General features: G+C 42.1%; 1 protein-coding gene across 2 annotated transcripts; it reads right to left on the bottom strand.

Moving 5' to 3' along the window:
• Nucleotides 1-2,630: 2,630 nt before the first annotated feature.
• On the bottom strand, nucleotides 2,631-24,483 carry LOC144702039 (pre-mRNA-splicing factor ATP-dependent RNA helicase DEAH1-like). 2 transcript variants are annotated; one of them, XM_078573900.1, is made up of 28 exons: nucleotides 24,362-24,483; nucleotides 23,772-23,979; nucleotides 23,554-23,684; nucleotides 22,346-22,534; nucleotides 22,153-22,230; nucleotides 21,669-21,755; nucleotides 21,245-21,278; nucleotides 21,105-21,159; nucleotides 12,398-12,457; nucleotides 12,239-12,310; nucleotides 11,645-11,708; nucleotides 11,264-11,343; nucleotides 11,106-11,173; nucleotides 10,901-10,958; nucleotides 10,703-10,760; nucleotides 10,543-10,611; nucleotides 9,804-9,872; nucleotides 9,210-9,299; nucleotides 6,067-6,153; nucleotides 5,865-5,980; nucleotides 5,724-5,790; nucleotides 4,603-5,643; nucleotides 4,445-4,507; nucleotides 3,509-3,733; nucleotides 3,363-3,425; nucleotides 3,200-3,272; nucleotides 3,021-3,119; nucleotides 2,631-2,846 (listed from the first exon to the last, which is right to left on the bottom strand). In XM_078573900.1, exons 2-27 carry the CDS (start codon nucleotides 23,872-23,874, stop codon nucleotides 3,064-3,066), a joined length of 3,156 nt encoding a protein of 1,051 aa, XP_078430026.1. In that variant the 5' UTR covers nucleotides 23,875-23,979; nucleotides 24,362-24,483; the 3' UTR covers nucleotides 2,631-2,846; nucleotides 3,021-3,063. The 2 variants fall into 2 exon arrangements, with proteins under 2 accessions (XP_078430026.1, XP_078430024.1); XM_078573898.1 differs by lacking the exon at nucleotides 2,631-2,846 and having other exon boundaries at nucleotides 2,907-3,119.
• Between the last annotated feature and the right edge of the window lie 2,427 nt (nucleotides 24,484-26,910).

Raw genomic sequence — 26,910 nt, 5'->3', positions numbered from 1 at the left:
AATATAAGAATCTTTAGAAAAATTGCTTGAGCTTTGTTTGAATTTTTTTATTCTTCCTTGAGGGTGAACTTCAAGTTAAGAGGAACAATAAAAATCATTGAGAACCAGAGAGATCAAAAGAGATAAAAAATAGAAGTTCATCTTCTCCATATGAAAAAAAGGAACATTACTTCTAGCAAAATGAGAAAGCCCCTTGGGGTGAGGAAGTAAGAAGGTGACAGCCCATTCTCCACTATTGAAGATTGAGTGGTGTAAGCAAAGGCAATGGGCACTGCAAAGGTCAGACAGTTAAATGCTCGAGCTAAAAGTGTGAATATTTGTACCTAATATCAAAATCATGGAAATCATTGGATCTCAGGAACTGTGAGATAATGAAATGACCATTTCATTCAGCAATGGTAGGATGACATGGTTGCCTGAAAAGTCCTAAGATTACAGATATTCACACTTCCATAGTTGAGAACGTAGGTGCCTGGCCTGTAATGTAGATGGTTGGTGAATTTGGATGCAAAACTAAATACCTAGTTAGGACCCTATGAGAGTTGAGTTTCTCCCTGAACCTGCTTAAAAACATGTGTTGTAATCCTTATCATCTACCTCATTCTTTAGATAGAAAAACCTAAATTCAGTTAACTTAGTATTCATACATTAGAAAGAAAAAAAATAAATTAAAATTTTACACTTCATTGAGTCATTTTCCCTTTTATAATAATGGGTTATTAATCCTATATTGAAAACACAGTCACATTTGAAAACTTATTGCTGCTTCAAATAAACTATTCGTGGAATTTAATGATTAGAGACAGATAAGTCATATTCCAGACAAAAATTTTCCATCCATAACTTGTCCTTAGTGCCTCATGTAAAGTACTACTTACACAACTATGATAGGAACTAGCTTTGTTTACATTTAGTCCAACCATGGGTTCATATATATCAACATAGCAAATTCTTTCCCTAACTAGACTCTGCTTAGTATCTGCACACAAATTATTACAAGATCAACCATCGTCATCATATCATTAGGAGTAGATAATGCAATTCCATCAAGATACTTTGACTTCATTATCAAATATTTCATGAATATTAGTATTTATAATAAGATAAGTAATCATCATAGAATGACCTCACTATAACTTAGTTTTGCACACTGTTGGACTTCATTCTAAACATCACATGTGGATTAACATGAATAGGACTTGTATATAGGAATTCAATTGAGACATGGATATTTGAGTGGCTTGCAAGCCATTAGACTCATCCATTTGGACAATAGCTAATCAACTTTATAAAACTAGCATACTGACCTTAAAGTGTTTCTCTAAGCATGTGAATAAGTCATTGTCAGGATACTTTTAGCTGTCAGTTATTGTCTGAAATTTATGAATGTATGACAGCTAATTAAATAACTTTTTTTTTAGATTCATATGGTAGATGGGAGAACGATCTTAAATCCTTTCATTAACAGAACATGTACTTTTATGTCAGTTTGATTTCAACTCAGACTAGGGAGTTCACCTAATGAAGAGACCTTTGATGACACAGCTGAGGAGAATGGAGGATGCGCTTAGAATCTGGTGTCCTTTATGATTCCGACTAATGTATCCATCTAGTTACCTTAGGATATGGAGCATGCATTTAAAGGTTGAAATACAATCAATTAGGGGAGCAATCATGCTTGGTTACATGCTTGTCTCAAATATTAACTCCCTCCCATCTGGGTCTTAAAGATCGTATGTGATGTGTTTCTAGATGTGTTCTCTGAGTCTCAAATGAGGGTTCCAGTATTTCTCTTTGGTGTCTGCTTATACTTCAGTAAGCACCAAAGTTCTATTGGTCATTATTTCTGGTTGTTTTTATATAGCTCTTGCAACACTTTTGATATAATGGGATTCTTGTTTTGAGCTTCCAGGGTGTCAAGTTTGAAACAAAGGCCATATCATCCTTGTCCTCCAGTCACAGTCCTTTAATTTTTTTTCAAATGTGGGAATCCTACCCTTAATTGATTAATTAACTCTAGACTCTTATTCAGGATTCAAGTCTGGAATAAATTTACTTATACTTCATTCGAGGTCTGAGCTTCTATTTCTCCTTCAAACTCCATTCAAACATTTCAAAATATCTGATTCATAATCCATTGTGCTTCTATTTTCTTAATCAGATCCAGTGAATTGAACACAAAATGTACAATTTGGACTTCATTTACCTTTAGCACATTTTATGGACATCATAATATTTCCCTCTCAATTGTCATGCAGTGGAAATGGTTGCTTTTAAGTAGTGTATGATACTCAAATCCAAGCCTCAGTAAGATCAAGATGAACTTCTTCCATTGAGCCATAAAACTTTGTAGCCTTGGAGAACTAACATAATGAGTCAGCCTCTTGAATAATATTTTAGCCGGAACTCAAATGTTTTGGGAAATTTTGAAACTCTACAGAGCCCGCTATAATGTGATGAGGCTCTCTATGGGTTTCCTACTGCAGATCAAGTCCTGAAGGGCCCTGGAAACCGAAACGGAAGAAAGAAGTGATGCCCAAAACTAACCAAGTAGGGCTCATCAGAATATCTCTAAAAATAATATTATAAACGACTCTCAGCAGCAGGAAGCCGATTGTCTTACTCTGATATTAAAAAAAAATCCAATCCGGTAAGACATCTTCAATCATATTTAAAAATAATGTAATCCATGGTTTTGAGGCACGAAACACAAATAATGAAAAGAACTAGCATTCCCACACTTTCGAATTGTATAATTTGATTTGAAATATCTGAAGGTTAACCAGCCAACCTTCTCCATGGCTTGAGTATTGTACTTGACATTCCATCAGTTCCAGATGAATGACCTGACCATTAGCTCATCAGTCACGGGAATACAAAAATTGGCAGCTTATAGACAAATTACGTTAAAACAAAAAGTTATAATCAAAAGAAGAAAAATAAAATTCCACAGCTCGATGGGCTTATGGGGCAGAAGACACCCACTTTTATCTAAAAATTAAATAATACACGTTATTTACAGTTCTCCCCTGATTTATGTCAGAAGCCAACCCCCATCATCAGCTAAACGTTGCCATCCGAAGCTCGTCCTTGACCACGAGGCATTTTCTTCGATGCATCTAACCAAAAAAGAACATCATACAATTCATTTTCCAGAAAAGCAAGTGGAAATACAGAACCGACAATGCACAACACTAACCGTCTTCGACGTCTTTCATCTGGTAGTAATGCGGAGCAATTTCCACCAGCCAGTCCGGCTTTATTTCAGTCACCTGAAGCAATATTAAACCAAGAGACAATTGAGTAAAAATAATCACAAAATACAATGAAAATCATGAAGCAAAATGCTTCCGTGGACATACCTGTCGCATATACTCTTTTGTAGTCAGAACCATCTCATGGTAGACAACCCATCGGGGTAGAATCTAGAAAAAAGAAGATAAATGTCAAAATCAGCCAAATTTTTGAAAGTATTAAGGTCAGAGTGTGGGTCCATTGAGCAAGTTACCTGAGCTAGACCAGAGCTTGGGTGGATATGAACAGTTTGCGGATTTTTAACAGTTCGATAAGCACCAGTCTTCATCAACCTAGCAGTGTGGTAGAAGAAACCTGACGTTATTGCCTTCTTTATGGCATCTGGATCGCTTGGACACGAAGTACGTTCGATCTCCACTCTTTCCAATAGGCCTTCAAGCTGATCCCTAATATCCCGCGCACGTTTCATGCTACGCACCTATGGATAAACGAATTTGAGAGCAACAATGAATATTTTATCAATTGTCAACTCAAGTATAAAGGATCAACCTGGATGCATGAAACAGTAAAGAATCTAGACACGTATTGGTAGGAAATAAGAAATTTTTCATTCCCATCGTCACCATCATTCAACAATGGCTTGGACAATGACATAACGATGATGAATTCAAGAGATGAATGATGACGGTGACAACCATTAAAAACTGGATGACCACACCGATGATGGTACAATTAAATACTTTATCTTTGCTCTCAGACAACGGATGAAACCAGATAACAATGATAAGTAATCATCATCATCATCCATAATTGCCAAGATAAGAGCATTTAATCAAGTCATCATCATTGTCATAGATCCGTGGTTTGGGCGACCATCGATGACAGATGCTGAATTCAACAGATGGACGACGACACTTGGGATGATGATTAGGAAGACTACACTTGGGATGATGAAGACAATGATAAAGGCATGATTAAAGACTCTATCTTGGAATGATGGATGACGATGAAAATGACAAAGACGGTAACAGTCCTTTGGAAACTAGATGACAAAAATGATGCCTACGGCATGATTACATGTTTTATCTTAGCTATGTCATCATCAGTGTTGATTCTAAGCCCAATTCCAGATCTCTTTCCACAGAAGAAAAGATCTAATAAAATAATGATTCAGCTGTCCTGAACATACCTGTATGTAATTCTCATAGCACCACTGAGTAGAGAAATCAGTCTCTTTCCAAGACTCATAAACCTGGAAATAGAGACATTGAACTTTGTTACAATCTTATAAATCAATTGAGTCCAAGAAAAAGTACTTAAGAAGTCTGAAGGAATGAAAGGACAGACCTTTAGCAAGGCCAAATGATCACCCACATTCCCAGTGTGGAAATTCATTCGTGCATTATCGGCGTGGACCTGCTTGTCCTTAGGCCGGTAGAAAATAGAATTCCCAATTGACAACATCGCAGCCACAGATATAATCTCCTCTGTGCACTTATACTTATCAGAAGCGACGATCATTTTTGACAGCATCGGGTCAACAGGAAACTCTACCATCCTCCGGCCTACCTTCGTTAACTCCCCACGGCTGTTCAAAGCACTGAGGGCAAAGAGCAGCTCAAGGGCCTTCAGCAGAGCCTCTGAAGGAGGCGGGTCCATAAAGTCAAAGTTTACAAGATCGTTAATTCCAAGGCTCTTGAGTGTAAGAACGACATTTGCCAGGTTTGTCCTCTGTATCTCTGGCACAGCATTATCTTCCAAATCGTGCTGGTAGTTGTAGGCAGTGTACAGGCGGAAGCACTTTCCAGGGCCAGTTCTTCCCGCCCTGCCTGCTCTCTGCATTGCGGAGGCCTTTGATATGGGATTAACCAGCAAGGATTCCATCCCTGTTCGTGGATTATATGACTTGATCTTGCAGAAACCAGGGTCAATCACGTATTTGATTCCGTCTATAGTCAGTGATGTCTCTGCTATGTTTGTCGCCAAAACAACCTTACGTGCACCCTCTGGCGTTGGCTCGAAGATCTTGGATTGAAGCTCTGTTGGGAGGTTAGCATAAATAGGGCAGATGATCAGTTCTGCAATTTTTGTGCCCAAACCTCTAGTCCTGTGCTTCAGAATCTCGTCAGCTGCTTCGATTTCTTCTTGTCCGGTGAAGAACACTAGAATGTCACCGGCAGACTGGGTGACGTGGATCTGAAGAACTGTAACGATGGCAGCATCTATGTAGTCTGCTTCTGGTGCCGTTGTGAAGTGAATATCAACAGGGAATCTTCTTCCTGGGATCTTGAATATAGGTGCACCATCAAAGTAGTCGCTGAACTTCTCTGCATCAAGTGTTGCACTCGAAATGAGCAGCTTGAGATCTTTACGAAATCGGGCGATGTCCTGCATCAGAAACAAATTTTGGAGTGCACCCATTAATTTTTAAAGAAGATAATAGTGACATCAGATGTAGAAACACAGACCTTGACCAACCCAAAAAGGATATCGGTGGAAAGAGTTCTCTCGTGTGCTTCATCCACCATGATGACGCTGAAATACAAATAATGTTTCAATGTAATTAAACCGTAAAAGAAACTTAGAATTATAGAGAAACTAATAATTGCCTGTAGTTTGCCAGATCAGGCTCGCCAAGAAATTCACGCAGAAGCATCCCATCTGTCATGTACTTTATGATGGTCTTGTCTGATGTGCAGTCCTCAAATCGAATGGAATATCCAACCTAAAAACTATGATTAAAAGCGCAAAATATAATCTGAATAACTAATTTTCTATCATTTATCGAGATAGAAAACAAAAGTGTCACACCTCATGTCCAAGTTTGACGCCCATCTCCTGAGAAACACGAGCAGCAACACTCATTGCTGCAACACGACGGGGTTGAGTGCACCCAATCTACTCAAAAGAAAAACGTTGGAAATTCATCAATGAAAAGCAAAGTAACGTTCAGAAAGAAAAGGAAAGCCGGCAAAGACAAAACTGGAGAGGTGTCCAATCAAGACTGAACAACAGAACAGAAACATCAGTGCAAGAGCACCAGTTAACTTCAAGAACCCAATAATCTTAAGAAGCAAATGGGGAAACAGTTTCGACTGTACTTCTGAGAGCAGAATATGTTATAATTGTTTCACTTTATCTATCTATCGACCCACCTACCAATCTATAAGTGATTTGTTTATCGGTATATATAATTATCTGGTAAATTTACAAATCTTCCTAGTTACCTATTCCATTCAGATATACTTAGTGTTAAACATAACTGTCATAGGAACCTCCCTCGTTCCTATAAGAGTAAGCATGCAAGGAAGATGTTTTGCCCCAGTAACGGGCAAGGACATGTGCAAAGTCAAGCATCGTTGACCCATGGGCTTTAGACCCTATGTAAAGGAGGGAGTTCACGTCAAGAAGTTACCAGAAGAAGTCACTACTACAGAAGCAGGCTGGAATGCACGATCCCAGTCCCAACCTGGAGGAGAGGAAGACCGATCCATCATCCTCTTTGATCTATTGATTCTTTCCTTTTCCCTACCATTTCTCTGAGATTTGGTGACAAAGACATTTGTCTCTTTCATTTTCCAGTGGCATTTACACATTTTCCTCAGCAAATAGATCAATTGATAGAAGGTCACAGGGTTTCTATGACAACATCATTATAAGATCTTGTTGGATCTTATCAAGTTGTTTTTTTTTTTTGAAAGATTGATTTCAAAAGGTGATCACCCTACAAAGCGGCAATCACCAAGCTTACACATGTAAACCCCTATAACCCTATCAGTACAAGGTTAACCCCTCCCCTCTCTGAGGGAACCATGTTGCCATGAGGTCCTTGACTTCATGGGAATGTTCATCCATGGAAGCCTCCCTCCACTGGAACATCACCTTGTTTGGATGGAGCCTTATTGCCCATAGCACAGGCAACACTCAGCCTCCACCTTGTTTAGAAGATGGAGCCTTATTGCCCATAGCACATTGGCATAGACTCGCAAAAAGTCACCTTAGATGACACAACTGATGTTGGCATTTGGGTGGCCCAGATCAATTGGGAGAAGGGGTACTCGAAGAATTGATGGTTGCAGTCCTCTCCTCTTGTGCATAATGCGCACTCTGCCAATGTATCCTGGTACATTTTCTGAAAAAAGTGTGCGTCATCAGTTGTCTTCGCAATAAGAGCCACTCGAAAATCTTTGCTTTCAGCAGAATCTTATGATGCCAAATAGCCTGACATGCTTGTCAAGTAGTTTGCACCGCTTCTGGTGTCTCATAAATCTTTTCATATGCCTTTCTGATGGAAAACGGAGCGCTAGTCCATTCCCAGTCATCTTGTCCCCAGGTCTTGGTTTCCATTGACTAAGAGCTTGCTGCATGTTCAAGAGTTCTGCCACATTCTGGAACGACAGAGAGCCAGCAATCCCCAGTCACCATGCACCATCCCAACAATCCCGCACCATGACATTTGGACACCGGGCCACACGGCGACCACGTATGCGACCAATACTGAAATATTGAGCCCTCACCTAGCCTGGCCAAAAAAAATTCTCGAACTTTAGGAAAAATCTTAGTCCCTGTCAGAATGCTAACGCTCCTCTGACTGAGGCTGCTTTTTGTCCCAATTTAGTCCATGACCATAGCTATCTCGTACTATATTGATGGTGAGGTCGTCCTTAGGCTTATGATCCTCGTCATCCACTTCGTGAGAAGGGCTGCGTACATACTTCGTATGTGTAAGACCCCAAAACCACCCTATTTGGTGAGCCTGCATACAGTATTCCACACCACCAAAGCAGGTCTGCGACCTTGTTCAGTCCCTCAGCCTTTCCAGAAAAATCTTTTTATTAGACCTTCTATATGTTTTTCGCTACCTGCTGGCATCTAGAAAACAGAGAGGTAAAAGATTGGGATTGATGATAGTACTGACTGCAGTAGCACCTAGCATCCCCCTCTGGATAGTACCTTGACTTGCCAGCCTTCCAAACATCTTTCGATCTTTTCTACCACCTGCTGCTAGTCTGTATTATTTGATATCCCCCTCTTCAACAGCAGACCCAAGTAGCGGATTGTTAGCCTTCCAATGGGTGTCCCAAAAGCAGCTGCACGCTGCGACTCCTCTTCAAGAGACATTCCGCTACTCACAAATGCTGACGTAGCCCCATTAGTTTGAGTTCCAGAGAAGTCTGCAAATAAATCAAGTAACGTGGACAAATTTCTTGTCTCCTCCACTAAGCCTTCAATAAAAAAAGTGGTGTCGGGCACGTATAGCAGTAATGGAATACCCGCAGGGAAGCTTGTTCTCTGGTGGCACCTCAGGAGGTGGTGAGAACACTTGGTGTTGAATCTACGGGCATAATAAAGCCCAATAACAGTGTATTACCTATCGGGCTTAAAATAAAAGCCTAATGTTTATAATCGGGTCCATATGGCCCATTACCCGATTTGAAATATCAAATCGGGTAAGCAATAACGGCTAGTTTTATAGCCGTTATAACTAGCCATTACCAACGGCTAGTTATTACCCTATAAAAGGGATTACGAAATGTACTTGTAAAATAAGGTTTCTGAATACATTTTTCTTGTTTTTCATCTTGTCTTCTCCTCTCTCTCTCTCCTCTTCTCTTGCAAGCCACTAGAAGAGTCGTCACTAGGCACACGAGGTGTTTCTGTTAGACCTCCTGCCACTGCGCTTTCAACCAATAGACCTCCTGGTACAAATGCTGATTGTGCGGGTCCTATTAGCTCCACAATCACCTCCCTCAACCTGTTTTCGCCAGTGCCTTTCCTGGTTGAGTAGCAATACAAATATCCTACTAGGGAATACCCTATTAGGGAGATAAAATTAGATACAAGAAGGGTCGAACATTCCAAAAAATTGTTATTTTATTAAATTCTTCTCCACAGACTGTGCAACTTTCCAATGAAGTTGTGAATAATACCACAAAAGCGAGAATTTAATGTACCTTCCCGCGTTGGGTATACCCTGCTTCGTGAAGATATTGAGGTATCTGCGTTGTCTTCCCTGAACCTGTTTCGCCAACTATAACAAGGACCTGACGTAAAAAACATCAGTCGTTTCAACAGCTTATTTTTAGGGGCATACAAGATCAAAATCCATATTAATAAGGTTCCTGTAATATTTTTCTTCATAGAATACCTCATAAATTACAATGTAAAAGCCATTCGTAGCTAAATTATTCATATTCCAAAAAACTGTATTAATTTCATTTCAACTTTCATCCCACCTGATGAAACATTCCAGAACCAATACAAATAGCTCTTTGAACATACATTACAGCGATTAAAATTAACCTTTTTTTCATCACCACGCTCCAAGCAAATTTGTAATACCACTAGAATTGAAGCAAACAATACGATTTTGCCTATGGTATAATCATGTCACTAAGAATTGAAATGCATTCGTTGACCTTAAGATGCGCTTTTCTAGATGATAACTTCCATTTTAGAAATATCCGAATTGCAGAATAATTATTGCCATAATCCCCCGACATATTCTAAAATGCGAAGGGATACAGAAAACATGAAAAGCCTCATACCTGATATTCTTCCACAGCCTTCAGAAGATCTTCACGATACTTGTAAATTGGGAGAGTTTTTCTGTCTTCCTAAGAAATAAATAAGATATGATTATGTTACAAATAATTGTACCATTGGCCTTAAATGTTGACTTGACTATATGCCAAGCATAATGAACTGTTAGATCATCATGGCCCAGTTAGGGCTAATTTTACTAACTTATGGGCCTGAGGCCATGTACGTGTAATAGACTAATCCTAGGGATCTATTGGAAAAACTAACCTAAAATGGATTTAAATAAAGGCCCAATAAGGGCCCATTAACGGCCCACTAAGGACCCATTAAGGGCCCAATAGTGAGGGGCCCATTTAGGGAATATATTAGGTCCATTAAGGACCTAATATATGCTGGGCCTGATCTATATCAGGCCCAGCCTCCAACAGCTATAAATATAGCTGTTGGAAGTCCTTTTTGAAAAAAGGAATCTCTTCTGCAGCTTTTTCCAACGGTCAGTTTTTGACCGTTGGACAAAAGCATTAACCTCTCTCTCTCTCTGTGAAAATTTGTATAAAAGGGGCATCTGTTCAGTAATAAAGATCAGTTCATTTTTGCCCCAATTTTTCTGTCTCTTCTCCACATTCTCAGAAATTCTCTCTGCAGTCCACTATCTCATCTTTTCCTTCAATTTATTACATGAACCACATTTAAAAGTATAACAAAAATGGAGAGGAAATCAGGATTTATTAAATAAAACCGAACCTGAAGCTTCTGTGACATAGAGCTGGCAGCTGACAGTGCGGGCACTTCATCCATTGACTCATCTTCGTCCTTTGCAATAAAAAGGGGAAAATAAGAGGAAGAGCATCGATAGTGCTAAAGAGCAAGGAAGATGGATATTTCTAATGAAGTTGATGCCCACCTTAATCCCTTCCATTACAGACTCCTTGATGAAATTGATGCCATCTTCAAATACGTACCTATTGAAACAAATCAGAGTTTTATATTAAACTCAGACAGATTTAACAAAAAAAACTCCAGTTTATCGAACGCATCAAACATTTGAGAAAGACAAGAGACAGAGATATGGAAAAACTAAAGTGGCAAGATAAGAGCTTACTGATAGTCTTCGGTCTCTTTTTTCTTATCCTTTGCCCCAAATTTAAGAGTAGCCTTTCCTGGAGAAAAAAAGTTGAAAGTCAAATTTTAGGAATAGGTCATAAACATTTATAATCCTTATTTCAAAAAAAAAAACATTGATAATACTTATTACAAAGTTGTTAAAATAAATTTGAAGGTAAACATGATTAAAACATCCATGCTACCAATCTGATATTCTTCCCAAGCTTCCTGCTCAGCAAAAGGGTTCATCTTATCACTCACTCCGCTATCCCTGGATCAAAAAATGGTAGAAAGTAGACGTTAGTAAAAATCAAAATCAAAATTCTGACCAAGACTGGCAACATGTCCCTTCAATACTGACCTATACCGCTGCATTGCAGCAGCGAATCTCTTTTCTTGGTTCACAATGCCTTCTTGATCATAAGCCTCCGGCATCTTATACTGCATAGCATGATTCCTGACATTAGGCATATGTACCGGATAACTTGCCCGAAGAGATATCGGACCATGGCATAAATTAATAGATTTTTTTGAAGAAACAAATCAGACATTGGTGAGTCTTGAGCTTGCAACCTTGCTTAGAGCACAGGTAGAGGCCAAACACTATGCCAGAGTTGTTATTTGGCACACATTAACAGACACATATCACAGAACGAATTCACAAGTCCTAAGTAGGGATACAAAAATGATACTTTTCATCTCTGACACCACACGACAGAAAACGAAATGCATCCATAGTTACCTCTGTGATTGTATCCAAATCCTCCGCATGTTTCTTTGCAAGATCATAAATTTTCTTCTTGTACCTGAAATTATGACGAAGACGACGATTAACAAAAGAGCGGAAAACATTACTTGCGAAATCTGAAAGCGGAAATGTAACAAAGTTGTGTCTTTAGTTATCTATTGAAAAAATGACTAGATATTAAATTTTTCACATGATCGGAAAAACCAAAATAAACTGAATGATAGTATCATCAAACAACGTCATCTCTGAGCCATGATATGAAAAACAATGCAAAATGACAGACGAAATCAAAACAGCGTAAAAATGATAACAAAATTCCAACAGAAAAAATAACAAGATCCTGACCCGTGCCACAATTCCGTAAACCTAAAAATAACTCGAATCTTGAAAACATGCCATGAAATAAATAAGCATCTCCAAAGATCATTTTACAAGTTTGCATATTCGTCCACCTTATGAGTGACCATACCTGTAAAACATTATTTACAAACTTTATAGAGCGGCAAGAAAATTACACCAGACACACTTTTACAACGTGCCATATTTTAACCAGATGACAATGCAAATTCATGTCATCAACGTCTTTACCTCATCTCTCGTCTTTCAGCTTCAGTGAGTTCTACACCATGGAAAAGATACTCTTCATCCAGTATATCATCCCTTAAACAGATAAAAGTAAACCCAGAGGTCAAAATAATATTACAACCATAGAAAAGAAGAACCACACTTTTCCACGCATCATAATACCTCAGCTCCTCTAGCTTCTTGTCTTTCCTTTTCTTGACATATTCTTGCCTTGAAACTTTTCTGTGAAAGCAAACATGGAGTGAAATGTGTGAACAAATATTATAAATAGAAATAATTAGGATCTAATTCAGTGATTGTGTTGATTTCTGGAAAGATTTCTGACGAGCAAATTCTACACTGATAAGTTCTTTTCAAACACATATCAAAGGTGAGCGGAAAAAAGAGACAGGTCCATGTCAGCATAGGGAGCGTGAAGTAAGAAACATGAGCCAATAAATAAGGACGGGATGAGAGATGGGAGGGATTCTTTTTCCAAGAAGTGGTTACTCCCGTACAAGCAATACAGGCAGAGGGCGGAGAATGGGAGGAGCCTACGTCCAGAGGGAAGGATCTACCGATCCTTATAGTCTAGTTTCAATTCCATTCTCATTCTTGTATTTTCTCTTAGGTCTTACAAGAAAGTATTGGTCCTTCTGATACAACAACGATCCCACAGACTTAAGGCAGGACTCAGACAAATACAAAGCAAAAATAATTCCCACAGAAATCGTTTCTTAAACAGCTATTATACGAAATACATCATATAACTCTTTTTCCTCGATGGTAATAAAAATTTAACTTTAAAAAAAAAACTAACATAAAATCAAATCATTCTTCATTTCAAAGAAATTAACTGCTCATGATTAACAAGAGAGATCTCATCAGCCCAATCCCAATTATTAAGTTTGATATGCATCGTGCATAATTATTTTGGTTTGAAAGGGGAATAGGTCAACTCCTTACCATAAATTACTGACATTTAGTGGCAACATCTTCTGCATTGTGCATAATTATTTTGTTTTGGGAAAGGAATAGGTCTTCACCTAACCAGAAATTATTGACATTTATGGCAATATCTTCCGCATTGTGCATAATTATTTTCCAAGGAAGAGACATGGACAGGGCAGTGAGTGGCCGCATGAGATTAAAAAGGCAGACCGATGATTATAAATGGGTAGCAATCTCGGTGTGTAGCCCAGGTAGCTCATGCTGCCTAGTTTTGGGAGGAACTTTCCAGCGTAGTTCCAGCCTTTCAGGGGCGTTTGTCGCTGTTTGGGGGCAATTTCAATGCGACGTTGCAGTAGTGGGATTGACCAAATGGAGCAGCAGGAGAGATCCGTGATCAGCAGACGTTTGGTCATTCATCTGAGTGGCAGGACTACAGGAAATGGGGCCCACGGATCAAGTCTACACAAGAAGTACGCAGGGACCTAACACCCAGACTTGGTTAGACAGGTTTCTATTCTTGGTCTAAATGTTGGAGCATTTTCCCTTTGTAAACGTGTGCTCATTTCCCAGACCAGTGTTAGACCACTCACAGATTATGTGGCAATCACAAGGGGGACAAAGCAGAGCTACATTTTCAAGTTGAACATATCTTCGCTGCATGCGTGCGGGCCAGGGAAGAGATGGGGTGGTGAACGGTGCAACCAGGACAGAGAACGACAATGGGAGGCTAGCTTTTTTTTTCTTTAGAAACATAACGGGAGGCTAGCTACGAAAGTAGATGGCTGCAAAGACATCTATTGAGGGTCAGAAAGCGCATCTAAGAGGAGCAGCACAAGAGGAGGAATGATGCTTTAGTAAGCCTCAAGCAGTTGGATGACTGAGAAGAACACAAGAGCACTATCAGAGGAGGGAAGTAAAGAGCAAAAGGAAATAGAAACGTGGTAGCCTAGGAGGACACAAAAATAGAGATGGATTGGAGGCAAAGTTCAAAGCAGATCTGGCTGAAAAAAGGCCATGCTAACACTAGATTCTTTCATCTCACAACTATGGGAGAAGGGAATGAAAACAAATTTTGAGGCTACAACTGAGAACCACGAAGTGGTGGGCCCAGAGGCAGTGGGTGGAGCACTGGAAGACCACTTTGAGCCTTTTCTAGGAGACGGTCCCAAAGCAGATGGAAATGGAGCGGTATGAGGGCCACCAGGGTGAGCGGCAGCACCAGATAACCTTGGTGCAGCCTTTCTCAGGGGAAGAAGTGACGGCAGCCATCAAGGGACTACCTTCTTCTGGCTGCGCATGAGACAGATTTTCCCCCAGACCAGGGGTTTCTTTGAAGCCGAGCTGGGGGACGGCCCCCTATTCCAATAATGAAAGTGACTGGTCAGCTCAATGTATTTTGCGGGAGGAGTTTCCACGTCTATTCTCTCATGCAGAGAATCCTCAGGTGTCGGTTAGAGACTGCTGGGACAATGCATGGAATCCGGTTTTCGAAGGCATTCTTTCGGACCAGAGGGTGAAAGATTGGTTGAGCATGCAGCAGTGGCTCATAAATTGGCGACCTTCGAGTAGAACACTAGATGGTTGGGTTTGGAGGGATACGACATTTTTGGTTGGGGAAGCGTACAAGAAGATCAGAGTGGGACAGATGGATGCAACACCAATTATCCACATATGCAAACTTCTTTGGGAACAGATATACCCACTAAAGATGCAGATTTTCGGATAGCTGCTCTTAAGGAGACGGCTAATGACAAGAGTTTTCTGGAAGCAGTTGATCCCAAACACCTCAACAGCGTGCCCTATTTGTAAACAGGTTTAATAAGACTGCTCCCTTCTCTTTTCTGAGTGTTCATTCAGTCGGGCAATATAGGGATCATAGAAGCTTAAAGGAGTGGATGTCGCTTAAGAAAAGGCCTGCCGGGACTCTTTCAGGGGAGGCACATGCAGAGGACCTACGGAGATTGGGAAGGCTCCTTGTGGTGTTGTGGGCAATATGCCTCCATCGTAACTAGGTTGTATTCCAAGGACGGCTGTCTCGATGGACACTGACATGAATGATGTGGATGGTGATATGTTGTACTAGTTTTGAAGGGGGTGATTTTCAGGTAGGGGGTTAATCTGGTCTTCCATGTATTTCACATTTTTCTACATATTTAGCTTCTAATGGATCACCAATCTCAGGTGATCTTCCCTCTATTTCTTCAAAAAAAAGGTAGTAATTATTAGTTCAGGACCCAACACCCAGTTTAACTCCTAAAATAGAACTATTTTTTTGTGAAGTGTTAGTGAGATAGTCAGCCTTATGGGCTAATGGGCCCTATTCTATAAGCCCATTAGCCCTCTTATCATTCTCTCTCTCCTAGGGTATATGTATACCCAGCCATGTACTCAATTGAGTTATGTCATTATCTTCTTCCTTCCTCTCTTAACATGGTATCAGAGCTCCAGAGCTCTTCCATCTAGGGTTTGACATCACCCTCTCGCTGTCTAGCGAACCCGGAGCGTGACCGACGGATCAGCCACAGCGCGAGCTGTAGCCAGCCCGCGGAGCTTCCGGAGAACCAGCCGCAGCCGCAGCCGCAGCCCTAGCCGGAACCGCAGCCGAGTGCCAGCCGCAGCCGCGCACAGCCGCAGCCGCAGCCACTCGCCAGCTGCAGCCACGCACAGCCGCAGCCGCAGCCGCGCGCCAGCCACAGCCCCGCACAGCCGCAGCCGCAGCCGCGCGCCAGCTGAAGCCGCGCGCAGCCGCAGCCAGCTGCCTCAGCCGCCGCCGAAGCAGCAGCAGAAGCCGCAGCAGCCGCCGAAGCAGCCGCCGCAGCCGCAGCCAGCAGCCGCAGCCGCCGCCGAAGCAGCAGCCACAGCCAACAGCCGCAGCCGCCGCCGAAGCAGCAGCAGAAGCCGCAGCAGCCGCCGAAGCAGCCGCCGCAGCCGCAGCCAGCAGCCGCAGTCGCAGCCGAAGCAGCAGCCGCAGCCACTGCCAGCAACCGCAGCCGCCGCCGCAGCCGCAGCACGGACCGCAACCTCAGTCACAACAGCCGTCTCCGTAGAGACCACGGCTCTGATGTCGGAGGAACTTTACTCCACGGGCCAGACGCGTCAACTGGCCGTCCCAGATGATGGCTTCACCGATGCAGACTTTCAACGAGAACCCTTGTCACACAAGGTTACTCATTCTCTGCCGGCGGTTCCCGACACGACGTGTCTCCAGGGCCCGAATTTGTTACAGTGGCGTCACTTTGTCGAGACTACTCTCAAGGCTCGCCAACTGTTCAAGCATTGCACACAAGCCCCGCTTCCATCGACCCATCCACACTATGCGGCGTGAGAAGCCGAGGAACACTTCGTCCTTGGATGGCTCTACACAACCTCCCTGGCACCCTCGTTCCGTGAAAGGTTCCCTCGCTGCTCCACCGTGAAGGGTTTTTGGGACCAGGCCAACAAATTTTGCGGCCGCGAAGGGGACAACTGGCGCCTCTTTATGCTCGTTGCCAAAGCCAGCAACTTTCGCCAAGGCGCACTGTCCATCTCGGACTATGCGCTGGAACACAAGAAGCTGTGGGACGAGGTGGACTACTACTTGCCGACGGATGATCCGACGTGCAAGTCATTCCAGAACACTCTTCGCCTACGCCTCTTGGGGTTTCTTTATGGCCTAAACAAGGAGTATGACGACACTCGGCGCCGTGCCCTCCGTCGCAAGGAAGGCCTTCCTTCCATTGATGACTTGGTGAAGGAACTCCAGGAAGATGAGAGTCATTTTCATGTCATTGGCACTCTCTCCTCGGAGACAGCTCGTGACTCGACTGCCCTCCTCGCCCGGCCTCCCTCGCCCGCTCCTGCTCCCCCCGCGGAGGCGGCCCCCTCCGGGCTGATTTGCTCCTACTGCAGCAAGCCTGGACATCTTAGCAAGTGGTGCAAGAAGCGTCAGTACGACAACCGGAAAAAGAAGGAGGCTACCGAAGGAAAAGCTATGGTTGCCTCCTCCTCTACCTCTTCTACCAGCCCGGCGACTATTGAGCAGCTCCAAGCCGACTTGGCCCGTCTCCGTGACCAAGTGGCTACTATGCAGACTCCGACTCAGTTGACGGCACATTTTGGTGGATTTGGTGCGTTCTCTATCCCTCAGTCTGAACAGTGGTATTGTGGTACGGCTTCTTACTCGCCTCTCGTATCGGATACGAGCTGAGTTCTTGATTCGGGGGCAACCGAACACATGACCCCGTTCAATGACCGGTTTGTATCCTACGAAAGGCATAGTGGGGACCGTACAGTTCTTACAGCCGGTGGTGGACGGTTGCGTGTTGCTGGAATTGGGGCAGTTTTTGTAGACGGCCTCGGAGTGGTCAGCAATGTTCTTCATGTCCCCGCCCTGCGAGCTATACTTATGTCTCCTCAGCGTTTGGTTGACAGTTTGTCCTGTTCTTTTCACCTCCAGCCTGACGGGATGTTTCTGTCTGACAAGGAGGGTCGGACTACACCGATTAGGCGGGAGAACGGGTTGCTGTTGTTGGACGATGGGGGACGCTCTCGGTGCTTCCTGCTTCACCGCCAACTCCGATCGGCGGATGTGCAGCGTATGGGACGTCTCCAGTTGGCTCACCAACGGCTGGGTCACCCGCCATTTTCAGTTTTACAGCGTCTCTTTCCTTCGATGTGTACTGGATTGGACCTTCAGACTATCGTGTGTGATGCCTGTCAACTGGCAAAGCACCGTCGTTCATCATTCTCTCCGTCCACCTCGCACTCCTCCACTCCATTATTTCGCATCCATAGTGATGTTTGGGGACCCGCCCCGCAGACTAGCCTAAAGGGCCACCGATACTTTCAGATCTTTGTTGACGAGGCCACCCGCTACACATGGGTCTTCTTGTTGACCGCCAAATCTGAGGTTGCTCCGACGGTCCGTCACTTCTGCACCATGGTTCGTACTCAGTTTGGCCGAGGTATTCAGCGCTTCCGCTCCGATAACGCCCGGGACTTCGTCAACAATGAGCTGGCCACGTACTTTGCTGATCATGGGATTCTCCACGAGTCCTCTTGTGTGGCCACCCCGGAACAGAACGGTATGGCAGAACGTCGGATCGGGTATGTCACGTCGACCGCCCGTACCCTTCTGCTGAACTATTCTGTTCCGTGGGCGTATTGGGGTGAGGCGGTCTTAACGAGTACCCATCTCATAAACCGTCTCCCCTCCCAGCCCCTCGGGTTTGTCAGCCCACTGGATCGTCTCTCCACGGCGTTCCCCCATCTCTCACTACAGACTGGACTCCTCCCTCGCATCTTCGGGTGCACAGCGTACGTCCACGATACGGCTCCCTCTCGCACGAAGCTCGATGCTCGAGCTCTCCGGTGCGTCTTCGCCGGGTACGTTTCTCTCCAGAAAGGTTACCGTTGCTACCACCCTCCATCTCGGAGATTTTTCATCTCGGCAAACGTCACCTTTGCCGAGCATGAGTCTTACTTCGGTGATTCTACCTCGCCACGCCTTCCGCTGGCTGAGGCGTCTTCGACTCCTTCCTTGGAACCCTTTTTGTTTGTGGGACCCATTCCTCCACCGTCGCCGTCCCCAGCCACCTTCTCTCCCTTGCCTCCTACCGTCTCACCTCCTGGTGCACCGTATCCTCCCCCTAGGGCACCTCCTAACCCCGGGAAGTCCATCTCTCACCCCGGGGAGCTACCTCCTACTCTTGGTGCACCGTATTCTTCTCCTAGTGCACCACCTTCCCCCGGGGAGCTATCTTCTTCTCCCTCCTTTGCTTCCGCTCCTCCGTCAGACGATGCGTCACCCTCGTCTACTGATGATGATGCTCAGTTGGGATGGCCTATCGCCCTTCGGAAAGGGGTTCGTCAGTGCACTCGCACACCTCTCTACCCCTTATCTCACTATCTCTCTTTTGATTGGCTAAGCCCTTCCTACCGGTCCTTTCTCTCTCACATCGAGTCGCATCCCATCCCTCGTCGCCTATCCGATGCTCTTGCTTCTCCTCATTGGAAAGCGGCGATGGATGAGGAGATGCAGTCCTTGCTCAAGAACCACACTTGGGAAGTCGTCCCACTTCCTCCTGGCAAGAGGGCGGTGGATTGCAAGTGGATTCATGCCAAGAAGCATCATGCTGATGGTACTCTCGAGCGCCTCAAGTCTCGACTTGTGGCTCGGGGGTTTACTCAGTCGTATGGCGTGGACTACTTCGAGACCTTCTCTCCTGTGGCGAAGATGGAAACAGTCCGTCTCCTCTTGGCGCTTGCGGCTCATTCCGACTGGCCGATACGACAGTTCGATGTGAAGAATGCTTTTCTCCACGGTGACTTGACGGAGGAGGTGTACATGCAGCCACCTCCCGGGTATACCCTTGGCCCTCCGGGCACCGTTTGCCGGCTGCGGAAGTCTCTCTATGGACTGAAACAGTCGCCGCGGATGTGGTTCGGTCGGTTCTCTTCGGTCATGAAGACCGAGGGCTACACTCAGAGCAATGGGGATGCCTCCCTATTCTTCCGTCACAGTTCCGCGGGTGTCTCCATCTTGGCCGTGTACGTCGACGACATCCTCATCACGGGGTCCGATTCTACAGAGGCCGGCTGCCTCAGCTCTGCGTTGGCCAAGGAGTTCGAAATCAAGGCCCTCGAGCCTCTTCGCTACTTCCTCTGCCTTGAGGTGGCCTACTCCCCCCGGGGGATCTTTGTGTCACAGCAGAAGTATGCCATTGACCTACTGGCCTTGACCGGAATGACTGAGTGTGCACCAGTTACTACTCCCATCGACCCTAACGTCAAGTTGGGTAAGGGGGAGGACTCAGCACCGGTGAACGCATATCAGTACCAGCAGGTGGTGGGGAAACTCCTGTACTTGACCCACACCCGCCCCGACATCAGTTTCGCCGTCAACCTCCTCAGTCAGTTCATGCACTCTCCGCGGGAGATCCATCATCAGGCGGCCAATCGGGTACTTGCGTACCTAAAGGGCTGCCCCGGGAAGGGCTTGTTCTTTCCTCGGAGTATGGAGCAGACCGTGAAGGTGTACACGGATGCGGACTTTGCCGGCTCAGTTGTGGACTGTCGTTCCACCACGGGGTACTGCACTTTTGTCTTCGGCAGTCTTGTCAGTTGGAAGAGCAGCAAGCAGGACAAAGTGTCCCGCTCCAGTGCTGAAGCCGAATACCGGGCACTTGCCAATGGGGCCTCTGAAGGCCAGTGGATATACGGAATTCTCCATGACCTTCGTGTGGAGTATTCCGGCCCGATCCACTTCTACTGCGACAACAAGTCGGCAATCGCCTTGGCAAAGAACCCTGGCCAACAGGGACGGATCAAGCATATGGAACTCCACCGCTACTTCTTCAAGGAGCGCGTGGACGAGGGCATCTTTGACTTGGAATTTGTTCCATCCGCTGATCAAGCTGCTGATGTCCTTACCAAAGGACTATCTCGACCTCTCCTGCAACGTGCAGTGTCCAAGCTCGGCATGGATGACATCCATACTTCGCTTGCGGGGGGGTGTTAGTGAGATAGTCAGCCTTATGGGCTAATGGGCCCTATTCTATAAGCCCATTAGCCCTCTTATCATTCTCTCTCTCCTAGGGTATATGTATACCCAGCCATGTACTCTATTGAGTTATGTCATTATCTTCTTCCTTCCTCTCTTAACATGAAGCAACATGATTTAAGGTTCTAGTTCTGTCATGAGGTTACGTTTTTTCTGAAAATGTGGTTATGTATTTCTACATATTTAAGGCGGTGACCCGACAAAGCGGTAACTACCCAAATCATGAGACTTTCTGTTCTCAGTCATACTATAACTGAGCATATAGTGACATTGGCCTCTCATAGATCTTAAATTCCTTAAAGAGGATTTTCTAGAACTGACATTTGTCATGTAATTAGGACTTCATTTGTGGAGCAATGGTTCATGACAGATTAAAGGTAAGCTAGACTAAATAATCACCTCAGGGCATAAATGTCATTATCTTCTAAAGCTTTTGCTCGCCTCAATATCTCCTCTGCAAACAAATTAGGCAGAAAATCAGATTAAAATGTAAATGTTATTTGTATACTTTGAATGCAACTGATGTGAACATGAATTACCTTCCTCTCTCTTTGATAATTTTTGCTCTGTCAACTGTCGAGAAAAATAATAAAACGAGATTAAAAACTCAGAAAACCTTCATGACAGTAAAACAAGCATAAATGCATGAGTAAATGCATTAAATAAGGCAAAAATGCATGAGGTCCCTGTTAATAACACAGTCGCTAGTGTCAATTGGCATGTTGCCACATAAAGATTTTAGACATTGAAATAATCTACACTAACTGAAATGCGAATGTTCGTGCCAAATGGTTTCGCAAAAAAACTCTTTTCTCAAAATTAGGAACATTACATGGAAAGTGAGGAAAATGGATCAATGAACAAGATTCTTTTGTTCATTTGTCAAGTCTGTTGATAAACACCCGCTTCAAAATAAAGCGACAGGAAACTGCCCAAGAGATTATGATTATTGTCAAAAAGTACCTTACGTGTGGCTGCTGCATCTCTCTCTTTGATGTTCCTCTCAAGTTGCTCACGTTCTTCCTGATCTTGCCTTATTGCTTCTTCAGACTGCATTAATGCAAGAATTCAATGTCAATCCGTAACCAACTTTAATCATATTTCCAAGAAATAATAACAAGAAGAAAAATAGATTCTCCAGCTAGACAGAAATACATACAATGTTCAATCGGGAATTAAAACGTAAGGCTCGTGCAACATGGGTGGTATTAAAAATTTTAGTTTTAACATGGATGGTATAAGGGACTGAAAAATTGTAGAGCAGAATGATAATGTTTGGACAACTTTCATCACCGATGTATGTTAAAAAAGAGAACATTATATGAATCAACTATCCCATAATCAAATGCCTTCAAAATTCACCGTAATTCCATGTCAATCTTTTTAAAATATTAATAATTTTAACAAGATATCGTCCACCCATTACATTTATGAAGTTCTAGCTTACTTCAGAACTATCTTCATCTTCCTCAGTTTGGGAAGTGCGTCGTCGGACTTGTCTCGCACATTCTGCTTTTGTGTTTACCTAAAGCTCAGCAAAAAATCAAAATAAGTTGAAGGAATATCAAAAAGAGGAAGACGAATAAGGAATTAAAACAACCAGAAAAGTGTTGTCCAATGAATTAAAAACAAAACTTTGCCTCATTATCTTCAATGTCCACTGCTTCACTCCTCTTCCGAAACTGCTTCCTCTGGGAATCAGGCTTTTCAGGTCGTGAGGTGACTTTTGTGGCAACAGTCTCAGAATCTTCATCTTCAGCATCCAAAAGTTTATAGGATCTTTGCTTCTTTGCCAGGGAAGCCGCTTCCTTTTCTTGCTTCTGGTAATCCTGTTTCACATTAAAATGAAAGAGAGCACTTTGTTAAAAGAAACAAAATACATGAAATCCATCATAATTAAAAAAAATTAATTGAATGACATTACAAGGAAACTGAGAATGGTTGTCAATGGAATAGAGAAAAATGATACTCAATTTACTTGTATCACATCAGCCTCGTCATGTCTGCAAACAATATTAAAATATATAAGCCCTATTTTTCCATGTTCTAACAGGAGTAACTATTTAATCGATCTTTTAATTACATATAAAAATGAGTGCATGTCGCCGAGGGACAAGGCATGTCACCAAGAGAATGAGTTAGAAACCTAGCTTCAGGAGAGAATTTGAGTGGGTAACAGATTTAACACACTAAAATTCAAAAATGGATGACGGCAGCAGAAACTGGAAGAGAACCATTGGCCCATGAATCCTGGCCCAATTATTGACTGAGATGGCTTATCATCATTACACCATTTGACTTCCTGACAAGAACACACCATAATGGAACATTTGACATTTTCCGTACAAGTTATCAAGATTATCCCGGAAGGTTACTATTGAAGAACAACATCCTGATTAAAGATGAGAAGTAGCACCCTTGCTATCAGCTATAGTTTTTAGCACAGTTGCAAAGCGCTTGACTCCAACATGGTATCAGAGCCACGTGGCAGGTTCAAATCCCAGAAGCAACACACTGCACGTTACGACCATAAATAGACCAGGGGCAGGTGTTGGGGGGGAGTGTTGAAGAGCAACATCCTACTTAAAGATGAAAAGTAGCGCCCTTGCTATCAGCTATAGCTTTTAGCCCAATTGGTAAGTGCTTAATTCCAACAGTTACGGCAACATACTTACAGTTAGATAATCAGTCAGATGATGGTTGAGTTCTTAATTTAAAAAGACTGAATGAGTGACACAGATACCACATCAACTTTCAAACGAGAAAAGGGAAAAATAAATTAAAAGGCCTTTTTATTTCCAATATTTTCAACCTTCATCTTTAGAATAACTCGAGGGTCGGAACTTACACTTAAACCCGTCTGTCTATGTGGCACCTTTAAAAATATTTTTTCGGCAAAAGATCGAGTCTCTGCCGAAGAAGGTGAACCATACTCCACAAGTTTGCGGACAATTTCTCCAGGTGATGATGCCTCCTTGGCTACACAAAAAGAAAAAACGTTGCGCTGAGAGTAAGAAAGATTTTGTATACGGGTTTGAAGAAACAAAGAGCAAACAAGACACATACATATTCGAATGACATAATTGACCACTACGGGTTCTGAGTAACCCATAAGCGACATCAGCTGATCTGACACCCATTGCTTCAACAGCTTATCATCTGATGCCATTTTTTCCTTTTGGTTACTGGCCTTCTCCGGTCACTTGAAGCGATTAGAAAGATCGTATCTCATTGAAAGCATTTGTCAAATATTCATAAGAGTCGGGAGCAGAACCTGAATCACAAAGAAAATGCAAAAAAGACGATTAAAACCTAATAATGCCCATGATTGATCGATTCTTGGAAACTATGGTACCTTAAGTGGTGTATAATGGTCCAAAAGGTAGAGAAAAGAGAAAATAAGCTACCGGGTTGCCGTGTTTGTTCAAGCAAAAATATCAGGACTTCATTTACCTTTTCCCATCTTGATGAGATATCGAAAAATAGGCGTAACTACGCTATAGAGTAAGAGCAATGCAGAAAAACAGAATTTATTCGCCCTCGGTTGTCTTTACACGGCATCAGAAACCAAAAATCAACTTGTGAACGGACGAATGAAATAACGAATAGAGAATTCTCGGGTAAAAAAGGAAGGACGAAGATCTTCTCGCACTAACCCTTATGATTCCACCATGAGAGGAACGCAACTGGAAAGATCGACCAGAAGAAGAGCCCCACTCGCTGTCCAGCGCTACCGAAGCTCTTCCCTCCCTTCTTTTGAAGGACGGTAGAAGTGTGAGTAGAAACGTTGTTTTGCCTATTTATTTCACGAAGCCGTTTTAAAATACACGAAATTTATTAAATTTGGGGCATTAAAAATGAAAAAGCAGAAAATCCCATAATGTCTTTTAGAAACGGATGTGGAGCCCTTGAAACTAGAAAGGTTATTTGCCTTCACCATTGTTTGTTTTCATTATATGGTCATTTATTTCAAGAGTATCTTAACTCCAAATAAAGTTTTATAATCTTTGGGTAAATCAGCATATTGGCATTAGGGTTTGCCTTCACAACTCAAAATCAGCATAGTTGCATTAGGGACTGCCTTCATGACAAGTATCGAATTTGAAACTTAATTTTTTCCTTCTAAATGTTGCTCTTGCCTTCTAATCTTTATCGGATCTTTTAAAAGCCAAGAGTAAAGTGATGGTTTGAATGAATATTAATGTTGTTGTCATGATATTAAACCACCAAAATAAACTCAAAACTGAAAATAATTACACACTGTGCTTTGAAATTTAGCCAGAAGGCGATTGGTTGAATCCTAAAAATTTTAGTGTAATATTTCATGTGGATTAGTCTTCGAGCTCTTAGAGATGCAATTGAATCAAGAAACTTAAACTTAGTAGGTGATTAAAGGTCTTTGAAGAAGTCCATACGCCCAATCTCTGCAATGACAGAATTATAGGAAAACTTGATAGCAAATCAAATCTACTTTGTTTATGTGCAATTTTTTTATGAAACTGACCGCAATTGAAAAAGTAACTACACCAAATCATATACAATTATAAATACTTATTTATTAATTACTTTTATTATTCCTATATGCGTTCTTCTAGCCTCCCCATCTATTGTAAAATCCGTCATAACGGTTATATCTATTTATCTATATATCTATCTTAATCTAGCAACAACCTGAATATCATTTAAGTGTATCTCCTACGAAGGATAGTATAATTACTAATTTATCTACAACTTTAAACATTATTCTCCACTACCTATTGTAATATCATGCTATATTATAATATGATAAATTCATTTCAGTATCGAACTCCCTCACTATCTTTAATGTCTATAAGAATATTACCCTAGTATCATATATTATCTCCTTTCCCTAGTTCTCCCTCACTCTATCTACTATTACTTATTATTATGTATTATCTAAATTCTCTATTTTTTTACTTCATCCTGCTTACTAATCACATATCTTCAACCTTTTCACAGCCTTTCTTATTATCTTATTATATGCTTAATTCTTCTAATCCCTCACATTATCATATTATTTTATTGAACCTAAATAAAACTATTAGATATATCTTTAAACTCCAGTCCATGTGGAGACAACCTTTTGTACATATTTTAGTGAGTTTTATCTTTAGAGCATTTTTAGGTTATTTGAATAGTATAGAAACAATAACTTCAAACTTTTGACTTTTGACTTTTCCACTTTCCCAGTATGTGTTTGCCCGGCCATGACAAAAAAATAGCTGTGTTTATAATAGTTTCTGTAACCTTCACGACAATGATAATTAAATAAACTGGAAAATTACAATGTTCTGTTGTAGCGACAACATCTTCTCATAATCCATGTGGTTGCCAAATAGATCCATTTTGCAAACTGTTCTATAAAAAGATAGGTTCTAAATCCCCAAACCTAAATTTATCCTTTTTAGCTTTAGGCAAAAGATTCAAACTGATCATGAATCAAGTAGTTACCTGGAGGAATCGATTCATCCTATTTCACACCTGATTATAGGAGCTCCTAAATCCCTACTTTTCATGAATATTTTGTAAAATAGAAGTAAATTTTCCAGATAATAAACTCTTTTATGTTTTTGACTATTAACATTAATAGTCACTTGATAAAAAATTTCCAACAGATGATCATCATGGACATTTAATTTATGTTTATATTTATTCAAAGTATCAGGAAATAAAATAGGGGGGCATAATTATGAGGTTGAGGTTCAGTTATTTTTGGATATTTGATTTATTCTTGATTTCTTTTAGTTATATTTTCACTACTAAGCTCATAAACATTATGTTAAAATTTTACCTTAATTTAGAAACTACATGGATGGTTCATGATGATTCTGGGCTGATTTGGGGGATGACTTGATTCATGAATGTGAGATCCATTATTAGTCAAGTTACCCTTTTAGTTGGGTATTTATCCTTGAACTCTGGCTCACTCTCATTTGCTCCATCTCCTTCAAGTATATTACACGCATTCGAGCTTGTCCTGATTTTACTGCATCTTATCTGTTCCATCTTATCCTGATTTTACTGCATTATTTTCTAATACTTCTCACTAGAAGAGTTAGTATTCTACTGAAAAGTATACTGGTTTGGGAGTGAATAAAAGTTCTTCTTTTCCAGCTGATGAAAATAAAAATGTTTATTCTGATAAAAATATTTTGCATATTATTTTAAGAATGCCCAATATCTC

This window comes from Wolffia australiana, chromosome 4, assembly GCF_029677425.1.
Source record: "Wolffia australiana isolate 7733 chromosome 4, ASM2967742v1".
NCBI classification, from domain to species: domain Eukaryota; kingdom Viridiplantae; phylum Streptophyta; class Magnoliopsida; order Alismatales; family Araceae; genus Wolffia; species Wolffia australiana.
The sequence above is the reverse complement of the archived record's forward strand: the minus strand, read 5'-3'. Positions and strand labels throughout refer to the sequence as shown.

Coding starts and splice junctions, on each gene's coding strand:
- LOC144702039 (XM_078573900.1), bottom strand. CDS start 23,874: ATGGCATCAGATGATAAGCTGTTGAAGCAATGGGTGTCAGATCAGCTG. Junction 21,756..22,152: donor AAGATGAAGATAGTTCTGAA/GTAAGCTAGAAC, acceptor GCATTAATGCAG/TCTGAAGAAGCAATAAGGCA. Junction 9,300..9,803: donor AGGCTGTGGAAGAATATCAG/GTATGAGGCTTT, acceptor TTTTTACGTCAG/GTCCTTGTTATAGTTGGCGA.